At 38.8% G+C, this 15,132-nt stretch overlaps 1 protein-coding gene across 2 annotated transcripts in view; it reads right to left on the bottom strand.

Moving 5' to 3' along the window:
* si:ch211-14a17.10 (golgin subfamily A member 4) overlaps positions 1-15,132 on the bottom strand; it is a 27,155-nt gene extending 12,023 nt beyond the window's left edge. For both annotated transcript variants that reach the window (XM_019347884.2, XM_019347885.2), the window contains exons 1-39: positions 14,971-15,132; positions 14,794-14,855; positions 14,657-14,695; positions 14,289-14,313; positions 12,249-12,317; positions 12,081-12,170; positions 11,929-11,997; positions 11,715-11,810; positions 11,484-11,570; positions 11,258-11,359; positions 9,768-9,833; positions 9,573-9,662; positions 9,403-9,489; positions 9,231-9,320; positions 9,008-9,097; positions 8,835-8,897; positions 8,643-8,696; positions 8,504-8,566; positions 8,355-8,423; positions 8,159-8,242; positions 7,889-7,975; positions 7,111-7,194; positions 6,956-7,024; positions 6,800-6,874; positions 6,603-6,719; positions 6,421-6,510; positions 6,191-6,253; positions 6,032-6,094; positions 5,871-5,939; positions 5,681-5,764; positions 5,495-5,581; positions 4,983-5,066; positions 4,823-4,891; positions 4,596-4,685; positions 4,256-4,345; positions 4,083-4,172; positions 3,937-3,999; positions 3,494-3,553; positions 3,338-3,406 (exon numbers count right to left, since the gene is read on the bottom strand). In XM_019347884.2, the coding sequence (XP_019203429.1) occupies positions 3,338-3,406; positions 3,494-3,553; positions 3,937-3,999; positions 4,083-4,172; positions 4,256-4,345; positions 4,596-4,685; positions 4,823-4,891; positions 4,983-5,066; positions 5,495-5,581; positions 5,681-5,764; positions 5,871-5,939; positions 6,032-6,094; positions 6,191-6,253; positions 6,421-6,510; positions 6,603-6,719; positions 6,800-6,874; positions 6,956-7,024; positions 7,111-7,194; positions 7,889-7,975; positions 8,159-8,242; positions 8,355-8,423; positions 8,504-8,566; positions 8,643-8,696; positions 8,835-8,897; positions 9,008-9,097; positions 9,231-9,320; positions 9,403-9,489; positions 9,573-9,662; positions 9,768-9,833; positions 11,258-11,359; positions 11,484-11,570; positions 11,715-11,810; positions 11,929-11,997; positions 12,081-12,170; positions 12,249-12,317; positions 14,289-14,313; positions 14,657-14,695; positions 14,794-14,855; positions 14,971-15,046 (2,974 nt within the window). In that variant the 5' untranslated portion in view covers positions 15,047-15,132. The remainder of the gene's footprint in view (positions 1-3,337; positions 3,407-3,493; positions 3,554-3,936; positions 4,000-4,082; positions 4,173-4,255; positions 4,346-4,595; positions 4,686-4,822; positions 4,892-4,982; positions 5,067-5,494; positions 5,582-5,680; positions 5,765-5,870; positions 5,940-6,031; positions 6,095-6,190; positions 6,254-6,420; positions 6,511-6,602; positions 6,720-6,799; positions 6,875-6,955; positions 7,025-7,110; positions 7,195-7,888; positions 7,976-8,158; positions 8,243-8,354; positions 8,424-8,503; positions 8,567-8,642; positions 8,697-8,834; positions 8,898-9,007; positions 9,098-9,230; positions 9,321-9,402; positions 9,490-9,572; positions 9,663-9,767; positions 9,834-11,257; positions 11,360-11,483; positions 11,571-11,714; positions 11,811-11,928; positions 11,998-12,080; positions 12,171-12,248; positions 12,318-14,288; positions 14,314-14,656; positions 14,696-14,793; positions 14,856-14,970) is intronic.

Genomic DNA, 15,132 nt, shown 5'->3' with positions numbered 1-15,132 from the left:
GTATATGACAGGAAAATCTACTTCAAGCATTGAATGGAGCTTGTGGTGAGATGGGAGTGGAATCTTGCCAGGGCTGGATTCGGCATGCTAAAGGATTCTTTCCTCGTTGCCTTGCAAGGGAGACCATGGCATGTGTTGTGGATGAAGTCCTGTGGCCTGACCCAGCACAGAGACATGATGCTGAGGTGGAATAAATTATCTGAATATGCTGTAAAAATATGTAATTTTTTAATGTATATATATCCTTTTTACTGCAGTTCTTTTTTTGTTAAAATGTGAGTACAAGAATAAATGAATGAATAGATAAATATTATTTTCCAGCTATCTCACAGTGTTTTGTATTTATTTTTGTAGTGTGTAATCGTTGCTAAGTCATCTTTGCACATTGGATGGTTAGTGTGGTTTTTGACAGTAGTGCTTGATTTTGAGTCAAGTTCAAATAGTTTTGGGTCAAATGTTTGGTTTTGCAAGACAAGTTGAAGGTTTTGTGTGTGTAGCTTGAATTTTGGAGTTTGTTTAGTGTTTTGAGACAAAGATGAGATTTTAGGAAATGTGGACTGGCTGGGCATGGGGCAAATTAGCTGATAGGGATCACCTGCTGAGGCATGTGTGTGTCCAGAGGTGGCCTATCAGCTGTCTAAAGACCTATTAAAAGGAAGCTAGCTGGATATTGGAGGAGAGAGGCCCCAGATATGAGGAGGAATGCGTGAAGGCCAGGTGAAAAAGAGGGACCCGCTGCCTGATCGTGGGGGTGCGGTGCCTCAGCTGGAGACGGACCAGTCAGGGTGACGTGGCGACCCAGTCCCGACAGCAGGAACGGCGACAGTAGGAGACAACGCGTGTGATTAGCAGCAGGGCAGAGGTATACCTCGGGGTGGTATCGAGTGACGGACGCCAGTGCAGAATGCGTGATGGGCCCAGTGAAAGGACGAGAGGGGGATAGAGGCTCCTCCCCGTCGGCCTGGGATGAGGCTTTCGTGGACCCCCCTCAGCAAGAGGAATTTCTGTCCAGCTCATGAACACCTAACAAACATTCGTCCTGGATTGTGGGACAGTTACATCAGGGAACCGGGTGGGATTTTAGTGCATGCGGAGAACTGTATTTTTAGCAGTTTTAGAAGTGGGTTTGTTTATTCCTGGGGGATTTTAGTATAATGATAACATTTTATTGTATACTTTTTTTTTTCTTAGTATTTGGGTTGTTTTATTCCTACTGTCCGTCTCGGGGAATAAACTGTTTCTGATCAGGCCTGCTTCATCATTGTGCCCGGGGTTTCTGATTCGGTCGCTCCCCCCCTGCATCTAAAAGAACCATCCTCTTTAGTATGACATTCTGGTGAGTCAGATTTAGTGTCTACATTACATCTCTCTCAGGTTGACTTCACCACAAACTCATTAACAGTGAGGAAGTGATAATAAAACACTGAGAGCGTGGTGAAACAAGTCAGGGAGACCGTTTATATTAGTGACACATTATTAAAACGCTCTGTCTGTGTGTTTGTTTCTTTGACTGCAAACTAGACCATCTGAAACTAAGCATTCAAAATTAGCATACAAATACATCTTAGGCTCCTGAAGGTTCTAACTTATATCAGATATTTTGACCTCATCATATTGCCAAGCAAACACCTAGCAAAGGACTTAAGTGTCCCTTTCTTTGCAATTATGCTCCTGTAAGACCACATAAAAGCATTTTTATTACACAACATTAAAATATGCAAACAACCCTGCAATGGGCTAAAATGACCTGTTTTTAGCTTTTATGCAGCTTTAACGCCTTGTGAAAACATCCTTATTTTCAGGGGTGCACATAAGTGGTCCGCAGGTGCGCATTCGCTGTCAAAATAAAAGACGCGCACCAGATAAGTTGCAACACGCGTTTGCGTACATATAAAAGGCACTGTTTTTGTCCGCTAGAGTGGAATTTTCACGGCATATTCTGCACCAAATCTCTGTGCGTTCATCATTTGTTTGAAGCCAGCTCACCTCCTGCAACCACTTTTCCGAGAATACGCGCTTCTTTTGCGGTTCGGACTCCTTCTGACGTTTCTTTGGAGGTGGAGGAACACCAAAGTAATTGCTTAAAGGGGCTTGCTTCTTTGACATCTTTAGGAGTTCTAAACAAATGTCTGTCCTCCTCCAGAAAATCTTATGTACGCAAACGCGCGTTGCAACTTCTTATCTGGTGCGCGTCTTTTATTTTGACAGTGAATGCGCACCTGCGGACCACTTATGTGCACCCCTGCTTATTTTCATTCCAGAATAATAGCATCTCACTATAATAATCGCACAAATACCGTCACATGTAAATCAATCATTAACATCTATATGTTTTTAAAGAAAACATTCCAATTATTTAGATTTTCATATGTATTATATTCCTTCCATTTCCCACCCCAATGTCATGTTTTCCATTTGTTTCACCTGCCACTTTCAGTGCATGTCACCCGTATGTCAATCAATACATTTGCTATACTCCTTAAATCTCGTACACGTGAAAAGCTACAGTTTTCACGTGTACGTTTTTTGTGATTGTCAGGGGCCATGCCAATATTACAGTAGTCCACGTCAAACCCAAGGTTTACAGGTCAGGTTTTGTTTGTGTTTAAAACTGAACGTACTATGTACACCGAATAATCATCCAAGTTCTCAGAACTATACAAACTCATTGCCTCAAAACAACGTAAAAGCTTACTTTTTTACTTACTAATTTAGGGCAACTTATTCATTGACTATGTTGTCTCCAAAGAATACTAATATCATTTTTATATCTATATTACTTTTATATTTTTTCCAAATATGACTATACACAGTGACAAAAGTGTTAGGAATGATGAGATAAAGTAACCACACATCTCTGCGCCATACATGAGCAAAGCAAAAGGCATGCTAGCATTATTTAGCCACAGAGTTGAATTAGGCATGCCTGCCAACCACCAAGCATTGAAAAAAGAAAAGAAAAAACTTTGCTCAATGTGATTATATCTGTTGGCCAAGTGCACAAACATGGCAAACATTAATATAGCACTATCATTGTGTACTATTAGGCATGTACTACTAATGATAATACACAATGTAGTAAATATCTTGGTGTTATTCCTATGGTCTTTCAGGGTTTTTTAATCAGTAAATATACCTGCATGTATCATGATGTATTATTTATTATTGTCCTGTAATGTATCAAGCGTTACAATACTGTGAGCTTCTTAACAGCTTCTAAAATCTTCCCTTTTTAAATGATTTCACAGAGATCAGAAAAAATGAGTTAAATATGATCAACTGGATGGTGGAAGATGGAGCATATTAATACAGTACAGCTAACAGATTCAGCACTCACCAAGTGAAGTAACAGAGTTCGATTTGGACTGCAGCTCCTTGATTTTGTCATTCAGGCTTTGCTGCAGATCTGCACAGAGACATTTATTATGGGTGCTGATCACAGAGAACAGTTTTCTATATTGAGAAAGAACAGCAAGTCAAAGATTACACTCACCTGTAATTGTCTGCTCATAATCTGAACAGCTTTGTGTCTCGTTCAGTTTTTGCTGCAAGTCTAAGAGAGAGGTTACATTACTAAGCAATAGTCTAGGCATTATTTTTTGATAGAGGCCGGCATGAAAGTTCATATTGTTATATTTTGTTGGCTTTCAGTGGGTTTTGACTATGTGTTTGTAAAACTATTAATTCCAGGTTTCTCCAATAATTCAATTCAGCTCACTTTTATTTATATTGTGCCAAATCACAACAACAGTTGCCTTAAGGCGCTGTGCTTTGGTGACAGAGGGAAGGAAAAAACTCCCTTTTAACAGGAAGAAATCCCTGGCAGAACCAGGGAGGGGCAGCAATCTGCCGAGACCGGCAGAAACTTGCAAGCATCTTAAAATCAACTTAATCCTTCTTGTTGCAGAAACTTAAACATGCCACGGATGAACTTACCAAGGATCACTTCCTGATCGCGAGAATGCTCCTCCTCTTTATCCTTCAGTTGTTTTCTGAGATCTAACAAAATGTAAAGTTTGCTTCGGGTGAAGAAGGAATCCAAGGTGATACTTGCTTTTAGAGATCAAAAGGAGAATACTTACTAGAAATTGTAGCAGCACTTTCTTTATCCTCAGCTGTCTTAACTTTTTCAAGGTTTTCAAGTTGGCTTTGCAGATCAGTGATGTTCAAAACTGAGGAACAGAGGAAGAAAGAATCACAGCAGAACTTTTTTCCTTCATCGTTTCTACAGACACCATGTTCTTTCTTGACTTACTCAGGTTGGCATTTTCCTGGTTCTTCTCTTTCAGCTCATTGACTTGTTTCTCCAGCTCTCCCTTCTTGGCTGCAAGCTCATTTGTGAGCTCTGAGGTCATTTTAAAGAAGTTAAAACAGGTCAGACGTGAGAGATCATTGTACACATTTTGTTTTGTACTGTGAATTACAAAAGCTACCAAGTTTCTTTATCTCTCACACTTATTTTGCTTTTTCTACAAAGGTGGGGGAAACTAAAACTCTCACTTGCCCCACATCTGACTCCTCTGTGCTTCTGCCGGCTCACTTGTATTTGTCACACTCTTAGCACTTAGAGGAAAAGCACAATGGGAGATACTTACCAGTTAGCTTACTGGTTTGCAGAGTCTCACGGTTTGACAGCAGATTCTGCAGGTGCTTCACCTGACTCTGCAGATTCAGGATTTTCAGTGCTAAAGCACAAAGAAGCAAAACAGTAGTTTGCTATAAGACATGCTGTGAGAGAATTCCTTCATGAGAGGGAAAAAGGCAAAAAGAGAGAAAATTCAACTTGTCAGTGAACCTTTGTGCTCAGTTACTTCATACTCACTCAGTTTGGTGTTTTCTTGATCACTGCTGCCCATTTGAGCCATGAGTGTGTCTATTCTGTTTTGCAGAGCTGCAAAAACAACAGTGAATTGTATTGATAACATTTAGTCATCTACTATGACTTCGTGTCACCCTCAATCAGCACCTTAAATCTAAAGTACCTTTTATCTGGTCACCAGCTGTCCCATTCACATCCTTGTTCTGCAGGTCCCATATCTCATTCTGGTGCTCAATGATTTGTAAAACTGAAACAAATAAACATCCGATGAATGAAGGTAAGGTTTGGTTTTGTCATTTAGAGGGATATTTTAAATGGAAATGTGTGTCAGTGCAACCAAGTTGCAAAAACATGACAGAAACCCATTCTTTTCCCAGTATGATGGTGATTTTACAAATGTTAGCTTCTTCTAAAATTATGCAAAGTTACACCCATCAAGATCATTTGTTCTTTAACACTATGCAGATGGGACATTAGGCTAACTGATTTATAGGCCTTTTCTAAGTAGATAAGCTCCCCATGTGAAAAGTATCCACTGCACAGAACGCACAGAGCAGGAAATCTTGGCCCCCAAATTTTGTCAATTGCCCCCAGAGGCTTAGTATCGCAATAATAGCCAGCGGGTTGTCAGACTGTTTAAACAGTGTTGATCACAGAGTACAGCAGTGCACTCACCTAGTACCGGGTTGGCAATCAATTCCTCCATTTCTGCAGTCTTAGTAATCAGTTCATCTTGCTTCTTCTCCAGTTGCATCTGCAGCTCTGTGGGGAAGCAGAGAGAAACAGATATGTGACTTAAGGTCATATTTGTTTCACATTTTTGCTCCAGGAAGTGTGCTGACTATGACAGCTGTTACTCACGTGAGATGATTTCTGGATCTTCTGAATTTGAGATTTGCTCCCTCAAAGCCCTCACTTCAGCCTGCATGTTGATCACATTCAGGACTAACAGAGACAAACATGAGCAGGTATGACGGCACAGATTAGTTCTGAAATATAATGTGAGGATGTGAGCAAAAAAAAGGAGAGACTTTAACTGCACCGCACTCACGCAGAGCAGTTTTGAAGTCTTTCGTCTTCTTCAGTTCTGCAATCTTCTCTTCAACTTCAGTCTTCAGCTCTGATTAAAAACAACAACAACAAAAAACAACCCAGTCACATCAAAAACTCAGGCTCAGACACTTTGAGGTTGAAGTCCGATTTACAACTTACGGTTTCGTTGTTGCTCGAGTCCAGAGCATTCATGTGTCTTTAACTGCAGTTGCCTCTCCAGCTCTGTTCAGTGAAAAAGGAAAGCCAAGTTAACAAAAACTGTCTCTCTGACACAAACTCTTAGTTATGGATTTATTCAGAAAAACAAAATCAACTCACCTGCGACTTTATCCTTGATAAGAGCATATTTCCTGTTTTTGTTTTGAAGATACATCTGATGGACTTTAAAAGAAAAGAAATGGACTGAAACACTAAAGTGCAAATTAGCAACATGAACGTCCTGCAGCAAGCAGCTTTTGATCTCAGGCATGTGGCGTGAATGTTGTTCCGTTCGCTCAATGAAATCCCATTTTGCTTGAAGTGATACAGCGATTGTAGGACATACTTACGAGTTAATGTTAAAGAGGATGCTGCGTTATCGTCACGATTTTCTTTTTCAATTCTTTTGAGATTTTTGTAGAGTTCAGTGATAACCAGAACTACAGAAAATAGAAAAGTCAGGGTGTATAGAATTATGTTTTAGGCTACTTCACAACAATCAAGATTGATCCAAGTGTATTTCTGGACTTACTTAATCTGGCTTTAGCCGGATTCTTGTTATTCAGCTGATATATATATTTCTGTAGCTCGGCTCTCTTGAATGTGAGCTCATCTGTTAGATTGTTCCTTATGATCACCATGCTTGGAGCTGAAAGTGACACACATGTCAAGTTGCTACAGTAACATTATGACACTATGCCAGCATGAGGTCTTGGGTGAGATAGTTACAGTTTGAATTGTAGGTTTGTGACAGCAGCGTGTCCAGGTGCTCCAGCTGACTTTGCAGACTGATGATTTTCAGAACTGAAAAAAGGTTAAAAAAATGTAGCTGACTGCAAAAGATACTGCGGCGACTGTAGAGAGTTTGTTTCTCACAAGACTCACTCAGTTTTGTGTTTTCACCGGCTCTGTTGTTGATTTCATCGATGAAGCCGTCTAGTCTGTTCTGTAACTCTGAGGAAAAGGAAAGTATGTATTTAGATTATATTTTGCAGTTTCTATCTTGACTTTTTTTTTTTTTTGAATATTTAAACACTAACCCTCTTCTCGATCGCTTGGGGTTCCATTGGTGGCTTTGTTCTGAAGGTTCCATAACTCATGTTGCAGTTCAAGGATCTTTAAAACTAAAGCAAAGCAACGGTCAGTCCTTAAGTTAGAAAATGAATCTTATTACAAAAATGTCTACCAATTTTTTGCTTTTTGTAAGCAACTCAGAATCTCATTGGTTCCCTTCTCCCCCTGTGCCACTCCAACAAGTCTCTACTTTACACTCTTTTGAACTAATGATTGATAAAACATAAACCCCCAAAACATCCAACCTCTCTCAACATTATTCTTTCACTGTGCTGTTAATTCATTTTCTTTAATCTTGGTTTTTGGGTTTACATGTGACCTGAGTTAGATTTAACCATAAAAGCCATGATATGCGACAGTCCAGGTCTCATCTGTATTCAGTTTGTGTTTGACTAGCCTGTGATTTAATAGCACGACAGCTAAAAGCACAACGAGCTAGCGGGGCGACTATTGGTGGATTTGTCTAAAACAAGGATCAGAAAGTTGTCGTGCATTTCAGCCATTTATTAGCTGCTTTACATTAAATGATTATAATTTACAATCCTCAACCCTGCTAGCTACTAGAAAGGAAGCAGTTTAAGGTTCTTCCACACTAGTTTTCCCTTTAAAACTGGATGCTATGTCCCTCTTTAATATGCACTTTATGTACATAACTGTGTATGTCAGTTTGAGTTTAGCTTAAAAACAGTGATTAGCTTTCAAACAATAATTCTGGTTCACATAAAGTAAAGTCAAGAAGCTCACTTGCTCCTGGGCTAGAAGTCAGACTCTCTATGTCTGCAATTCCTGAGCTCAGTTCTTCTTGTTTTCTCTCCAGTTGTTTCCGTAGCTCTGTTGGACAGATATAGGGGTTATTAAGAGATGTTATAAATATTAAAGAAATTCCCAGTTTTCCCAAGGAAAATGTAAAGATGTAATTTAATTGTCTCAAGTGCAAAACAGTTTAAAAAATAATCTTAATTAATAGAATAAAACACAAAGGTATGGTATTTATCTGTGACTTCTGTCCCTCACCGGAGGTCAAGCCTTTGTCTTCTGAGAGAGAGATCTGATCCTTCAAAGCCCTCAGCTCATCATGCAGGCTCATCAACTTTATAACTGGAGCAGAAAGCAACAGAAACATCACTACACAGATTACAAATTCAACACAACGAGATTACAAGCCGAGCAAGAGACACCGTTGAACACTGCGTACGGCAACGTGACTCACTGAGAGCTGGTTGGAGGTCCTCGGTTCTTTTCAGTTCAGCAATTTTGCGGTCAAAGTCGGTCTTCACCTCTAACAGAAACGAGACACATCCTTTAAAATCAAGCAGGAATAATCAGAGGTCGTAGCTGAAAGCCGGTTTAAAAACTTACGCTCATATCTTTTCACAAATTTGGAATCCATTTCAGTCTTCAGTCGCAATTTCCTCTCCAGCTCTTTTGTGTAAAAGGATAAAATCAGGTACTTGAAGCTCTTATCAAAAAAACCCCAAAAAACCCACTGAGCACTCACCTCTTAATTTGGCCTGAGCTTCGATGTATTTTTTTTCTATACCTTCACGCACAGCTGCAGATTTAAAGTATCATAATGTAAGATCGTAATCTTAATGTCGAGGATTAAGAAAGTATTCTCTGCTCCTCAGAAAATCAATGATGTTAAACATTTTTCTGAATTTAACACTAAAGTTAGTGCAGGTGGACTTACTGGTGGGCTGGCCTGTCAGGTGCTGCTCTTTCCTTTCTTCTATTAGGCTGATGACTTGCATGACTGCTCAAAGACAAAGAAAACACCCATCGTCTTGTGTGTTGCACCTTAGCAGCGCATTTATACGTGGTGAGATTGGTGAGGTGATCATTCCGCCTCTCCTTTATACTTACTCTGCTGTGCCTTAACATACTCCACTGCTTCCAGTTGCCTCTGTAAAATGTCTTGCCTTTGCTTCTCTTTGTCCAACATAACGCGGAACCCTAGGATGAATAAACAGCTATTAATGTTTCTACTGCAATTAGCAGATCATAATTTGGTAGTTCCAAATAAGACATGTATACATGTGACTTGACTTCATAGTGTAAAGTTTCAAAGATTTTTGCTGCCATTTACCTTGAATTTGGGAATCAGTGATGTTTTTGGCGTTTTTCATCAGCTGTTCAAAATGTAGCACCTCAGCCTGCACTCTCATAATTTGCATGGCTGTCGAAAGAATCAAGAGGGTGTCAAGTTAATGGCGCAATAACTACACAAAGGACCTGCTCGACGCTGAATGCTCACTTACTTAGTTCCCTGTTGTTCTCGTCATCTTTCAGCTGTATAATCAGCTTTCTGAGGAGATCAATCTTTTGGTTCCATTGCTTCCTGGCATCTGAATTAAAAAAAAAAATTAAATAAAGTAAAAAGAATAAACATGTGCTGCTCCACAAAGGAGAGACGGGATGTACAACTCACCAGCGGCGATGGTTTTGGATTTCTCAATAGCATCGATGATCATCCTCTTCAACTCTGCAATCCTTGTGCGTACATAAATCAGTTCCAGCACTGGACAGCCAGCAGAGAACGAAGTGTTGGGAAATGTTGAAAGACAAGCCTTTAACATTATTACTCACACAAGAAATGCAGGCCCGTTTAGAAAGATTCACTTACAAATAGAAGAGTTGGTATCTCCTTTTTCTTGCAGCAGAACGATCTTCCTGTTGAGCTGTTGTTTCACTGAGCAGCAGAAGAAAATGGTCAGGATACAGAAATATAATAACATAATAAAATGTAATAAAATGAAAGATGATGACCTTTTTTCCTAGTTTAGCATTATATTAATCTGAAATTTAAATAATAATTAAATATTGCATAACACCTATTGTAAATTCCTTAAGATTTTTTCTTAATTTTTTCTTAATTTTTTTTTTTTTTTTTTTTTTTACAGGATATGCAGGCATGGAGTAGATCAATTTCAGGAACCATCACTTTGCTCCATTTTGTCCTGAGCAACCAAAAAAGTTACCAAAAAACTAACTGGATTTCATATAACAGTCTGTTCTGCAACCTTCACGCAGAAACCGGCTGTGACCAAGAAACAGGGAAGTGGGAGACCACAGTGCACAGCTGTGCATGTTGAGGAGTTAAAATGGCACCACAGGAAAAAAGCCACGCTTGAGCTGTGGCTTCAAAAATGAACCAGCTCCCATAGATTGCCACATTGATGACACTTCTGCTGCGTCTTTTTTTCCCCAAACAGGTAGCCACCAGCTCCAGATCAATATATTCGATTTAGTACAGATACCAGACACAACCCTTTATCTTAACTTGGAGCTAGTACTAGAAATGCTCTACCTTGTAACCCCATAATGCGAAGTTTATATCCTCTCCTGGATCTTTTGCATGTGAGGCAACTCGCTGAAGTAGCTTCATTACAGCATTAAAAAGCATAGTTTCAGGTGCTGCTTTAGCTCAGTAGTTGACTGGGTGACCACTTGCTACAAGGCCAAATAAAGTTGCTCACCTTCAACTCTGGACCCGAGGCCTCTTGTTGTCTAACAAATGTTAGCCTGAACCTTCCTGTTGTTATACTGCAATGGGCCTAGCTTGCAGGGGTTTCTTCTTCACTCATGTTTTTTTTTTTTTTTTTAATTCTTTGTGTTTATACACTACTTTGCATTTAATGATGAGTTATTAATCTATGGGCCCATCTCCAACCTGTCACAGCAGACGGCTGCCCCTCCCTGAGCCTGGTTCGATTAAAAGGGAGTTTTTCTTTCCCACTATCGCCAAGTGCTTGCTCATAAGGGGTTGTTTGATTGTTGGGGTTTTCTCGATATAATTGTACTGGAATATACTCTTTGTTATTTACAACATGTCTGATGTTATATGAAGACACACACTTTTTCATGAATAACTGACGTTTAAAGGGTAATAACTTTTACGTTTTTAAGTTGTAATTCATTTAGACAAAATGCTAAGCTGTTGTTAGCAGCACTAATAGAGAATGTGAAATGAAGTTTAAAAAATTAGCCCCCAAGGAATGGTGCCGAGTGGTAGTTACTGAACTGTGTGTCAATTTTTCTGCCTGAACTGTGGACAAGCAATTTTCACATAATAAGCAACAGTTTTTTTGTTAAATCAAACAGCCCGCAGTTTACCCAGAGTCATGTAACTTGAACTGTTAGAGTTTGGTTTTCCCCCTCTTGTTTCTGCCTCTTGTAAAGCCCAGAGCTGATTCTGCAGGGAGATTATCTGAATTACTGAAAGAAAAGGGAAAAAAAGAAATCAATGAGCCACTTCCTTCTGCTTATATATGCATTTGCACAACACCAGCGTCTTCGGTTGACCTTCCGTTCCTCAAATGTGGTTCAAAAATACACTTACTGAGAGTTGCGCTTGAAAGGCTTTCTTCAGCTTCCTGTATCTGATCTTTTAGTTCAGCCGTCTTCTTGTCCAGCTCTTTCTGCAGCTCTGCAGGAAAACAGTTTAGAAATGAAACATCTTCATTCAGTTTCTGTGGCTCCAACCAGAAGAATAGTGCTCAAGTGGAGGCAAATTCAAACATTTCTCAGGACTGCAAGATAAGCACATCATGCTAACGATAAAATAGCTCACCTGCGATTTCGTCTGCAGTTCTGTTAGAATTAGTAGCAAGCTTGACCTTCTCCTGTAAAGTGCTCACCTCCCTGGTGAGTGTCATTATTTTAAAAACTGAAAGAAAGAAAATAGCTTTACATAAAAGCTGAACTGTGCAGTGTCATATAATTAAAATTATAATACTAAATCGTGACATGTGCGAGAGATTTTACTGTATTTCCAAAAAACTTACTGAGAAGTGTGTCACCATCAAGCTTCTCCAGCATCTGCTTCATTTTGAGCTGCAGATTGGGTTGGTACGCTGTCAGGAAATCACACATGCATTTTAACTTTTGCTGATATAAATCGTCTCCAAGTGTTCCATATGTGTAAGGAAAAGCTTACCGCCAGATGTAGACGATGCTGTTGACATGCATGCAGCAAGTTTCACTTTCAGCTGCACGACATCAGTCCTCAGCCCAGAGGCTTCGTCATCTGTAAGAAAGTGTACAGGTTGCAGCACACCAAACCAAAAGTAGGCCTACTTAAACTCTTCGCTGGATGTATGCTCACCGATTTGGTTGCAACGGCGAGTCGCCTGCTGAAGTTTCCTTTGTAACACCTCCAAAGTTTCTTTCATACCTGATAAGGAAATGTTAGGGTGACACGAATGAGGACCCACACACACAGCTTTCACTTTAATTGTTCAGTATTTTTCACCAACACTGTTGCAGCTTTCCAACTGCCACCCACACACAACACCCCACCACAGGTCCCAGCGGATCTTTTACAGGGGAGACATGATCAGCTGATGGAGCTCAGGTGTGTCTCAGCCTCCCCTGACACCGCACCCTGAGCCCACTGCTCCACCCCTCCCCTGCAGCTGAGCCACAAACCCCACCCTGCCACTGTTAGCAATGCCACATATTAAAGCAGCAAGATAAACAGTTAGTGCAGCCTCACTGCTGACCCACTGTTTGAAACTAGCTATTTCAGCTCCTCCCCTCCTGTCTCTTTAAGACTAATTTCTTCTGATTGGCTGCGCTTTGCAAACAGAAGATTTTAACAGAAGGTGAGTACAACATGTCTGTTCACAGCCAGAGCTCCACCTGAGAAGGCCAAATGTGGGCAGCTGTCTAAAACAGAGGTCTTAGAGCAGTCTGAAGCTTTTGGCTCATTTGAAATAACTTCTATATAAGCTGACCTCTTTTTTATTTATTTTTTAACTTTTACTTTGACCATGTTTAATGTATTAAAATATGTATGTATTGATTGATTGAGTCAAACACTCATTTTTTATGTAAATTTAAGAAGTTCATCCAATATCCTTAAAAGTTGTAAAGGTAATATAACAATAATAATAATGATAAGCAGACATCTGCCAAGGCAGCTCACTCTCTGTGCAGTATTTACTCTTAAGGGAATAGTATTGTATTGTATTTTATATATATTTAATTTCTTTGTACTTTTTAAATGTACTTTAAGAAGTTAGTAGTGCAGTAAAAACAAGAGCAAAGTGCAGCCTTTTGTTATTCGCCCTGCTGAAACCCATTTTAATATACTCGACATGATTTTGTTTATAATTAGTTTTACACAATTATTTATTATATATAGTTACTTATAGTTATTTTTATTTATGTGGCTATAGCATGTGTGCAACATTAATTTCAGTAAAATTTGTTTAAATATTTAGTAAATAAATATCAAGTGGAAAAGAGTTTTTGCACATGAGTTGATTTTGTTTTCAAAAAAGTATTCGGGAACATTGTACTTGTATTCAAATGGTTATAAAAGCATTTGAATACAAAGGGTTAAAAATCCCCATACAGTGTATCATTTCCTACACGCCTATATAAAGTAATAGAAATAACAGTATTAAGAAACCTAGTTTTAAATAGCTCTATATAGGAATATTATCAATTCAGTCTATTGACCTTAAAGTTGGGGTCAGAGGTCAAATGCGACATAATATTTTATTAATAATAATAATAATAATAATAGTTCATGTAACTTTCATTATAAAGATTATTTTTTGGAGAGAAAGTCAGTTAAGCCTTTTAAGATGCAATGGCTTTTGTTGGACCTTCTGATGTATTTATTAATACGCTGCACTGCAGAATGGCCATAATGATGATGACAGAGTGAGATTTGCTCTGATTTAATGAACACTAAGTTTAAAGCAAAACAACCTGCATGTGTAAAGTATTGCTGGGGAATCTCTATCATAGAGTTGGGATCCTGCAAGGACGCTGAAGGAGGTAAACATTTAAATGTAAGATTTTAGATTTAGTTTTTCAAATCTTTATTTATCTGACTAATAATTTAGAGACTACACTGAGACACTCGCTCAGATAAATACTGGCATCACATTTTGAATCTGTGTTGATGCATGCTCAATAATCCAGTTATTAAATCCCATGTGGATGCAGCATATTCAGTGGGAAACATTTTTTACATCGCTTATCCGAGTGATTTGGATGTCGCTTGGATGAGTGAATAAAACATTCCAGATGAGCAGAAGCAGCTTACTGGGAACATGTTTTTGGATTGTAGTGTATTGTTAAATAAAATAGATGTAAAAAAAATAAAAAATAAAAAATTAAAATCACTTACCGGTGCAAGTTTTGATGACAATTGACTGTAATAAAACATTTGATCTTAGATCAGTTGAAGATAATATAAAAAGTTTCTTATGTCTATCGTAAGTAAGTTAAACTTTATTTATATAGCACCTTTCTAGATAAAAGATCACAAAGTGCTTCACACAAGGATAACAAAGCATAAAACAAAACAGACGACAGTTAACAAAACGCAATTCTAAAAAGATGTGTTTTTAGTTGTTTTTTGAAAGAAGCTACTGAGCCCAGAGATCTTATGCTTAGTGCGAGATACAGATATAGATATACTAAAACCTTTACTGATCACAACATTTATAGAGATAAATCACATGATGTAATAACTATTTAATGATTACTACTTACCGTTACATTTACAGGACTGTTTTGAAAGTCAGTGGATTGCTAAGGTAAATGCACAAGAAGAAATGCATCATTAGTAGTAGCAGCCAAACTTCTGCTCATCTCTAAACATTTGCTAAGTCACATTTTCGGGGACTTACTATGATCTTGGAAAGGATATCGTCCAAGTCGGGATTCCCAGTTCTGACCAAACTGTTGTGGCCTGAAATAAATGAGAAAACATCAATATTTACTTTGTTGTTGTTGTTGTTACAGGTATTTGTTTAATTCAACCCCTATTAACTGACAATAATAAGGATAATATTATTGCCCCCTACCAGCTCTGGGATCAGAAGTGCCGAGTACACAGGTGAAGAGGAGCGGAATCCAAATGAACTGAGAACCACCAGCCATGGTTTTGTCTTCCAAAACCTTCCTCTGCTGTCAGCAGCAGTCAGCAGGCCTTTTATAAGACTCTGATTGATCAATGTCCAGGGGTA

The sequence above is a fragment of the Oreochromis niloticus genome, linkage group LG18 (genome assembly GCF_001858045.2).
Source record: "Oreochromis niloticus isolate F11D_XX linkage group LG18, O_niloticus_UMD_NMBU, whole genome shotgun sequence".
Lineage (NCBI taxonomy): Eukaryota > Metazoa > Chordata > Actinopteri > Cichliformes > Cichlidae > Oreochromis > Oreochromis niloticus.
This window is presented reverse-complemented; position numbering and strand designations above follow the sequence as displayed.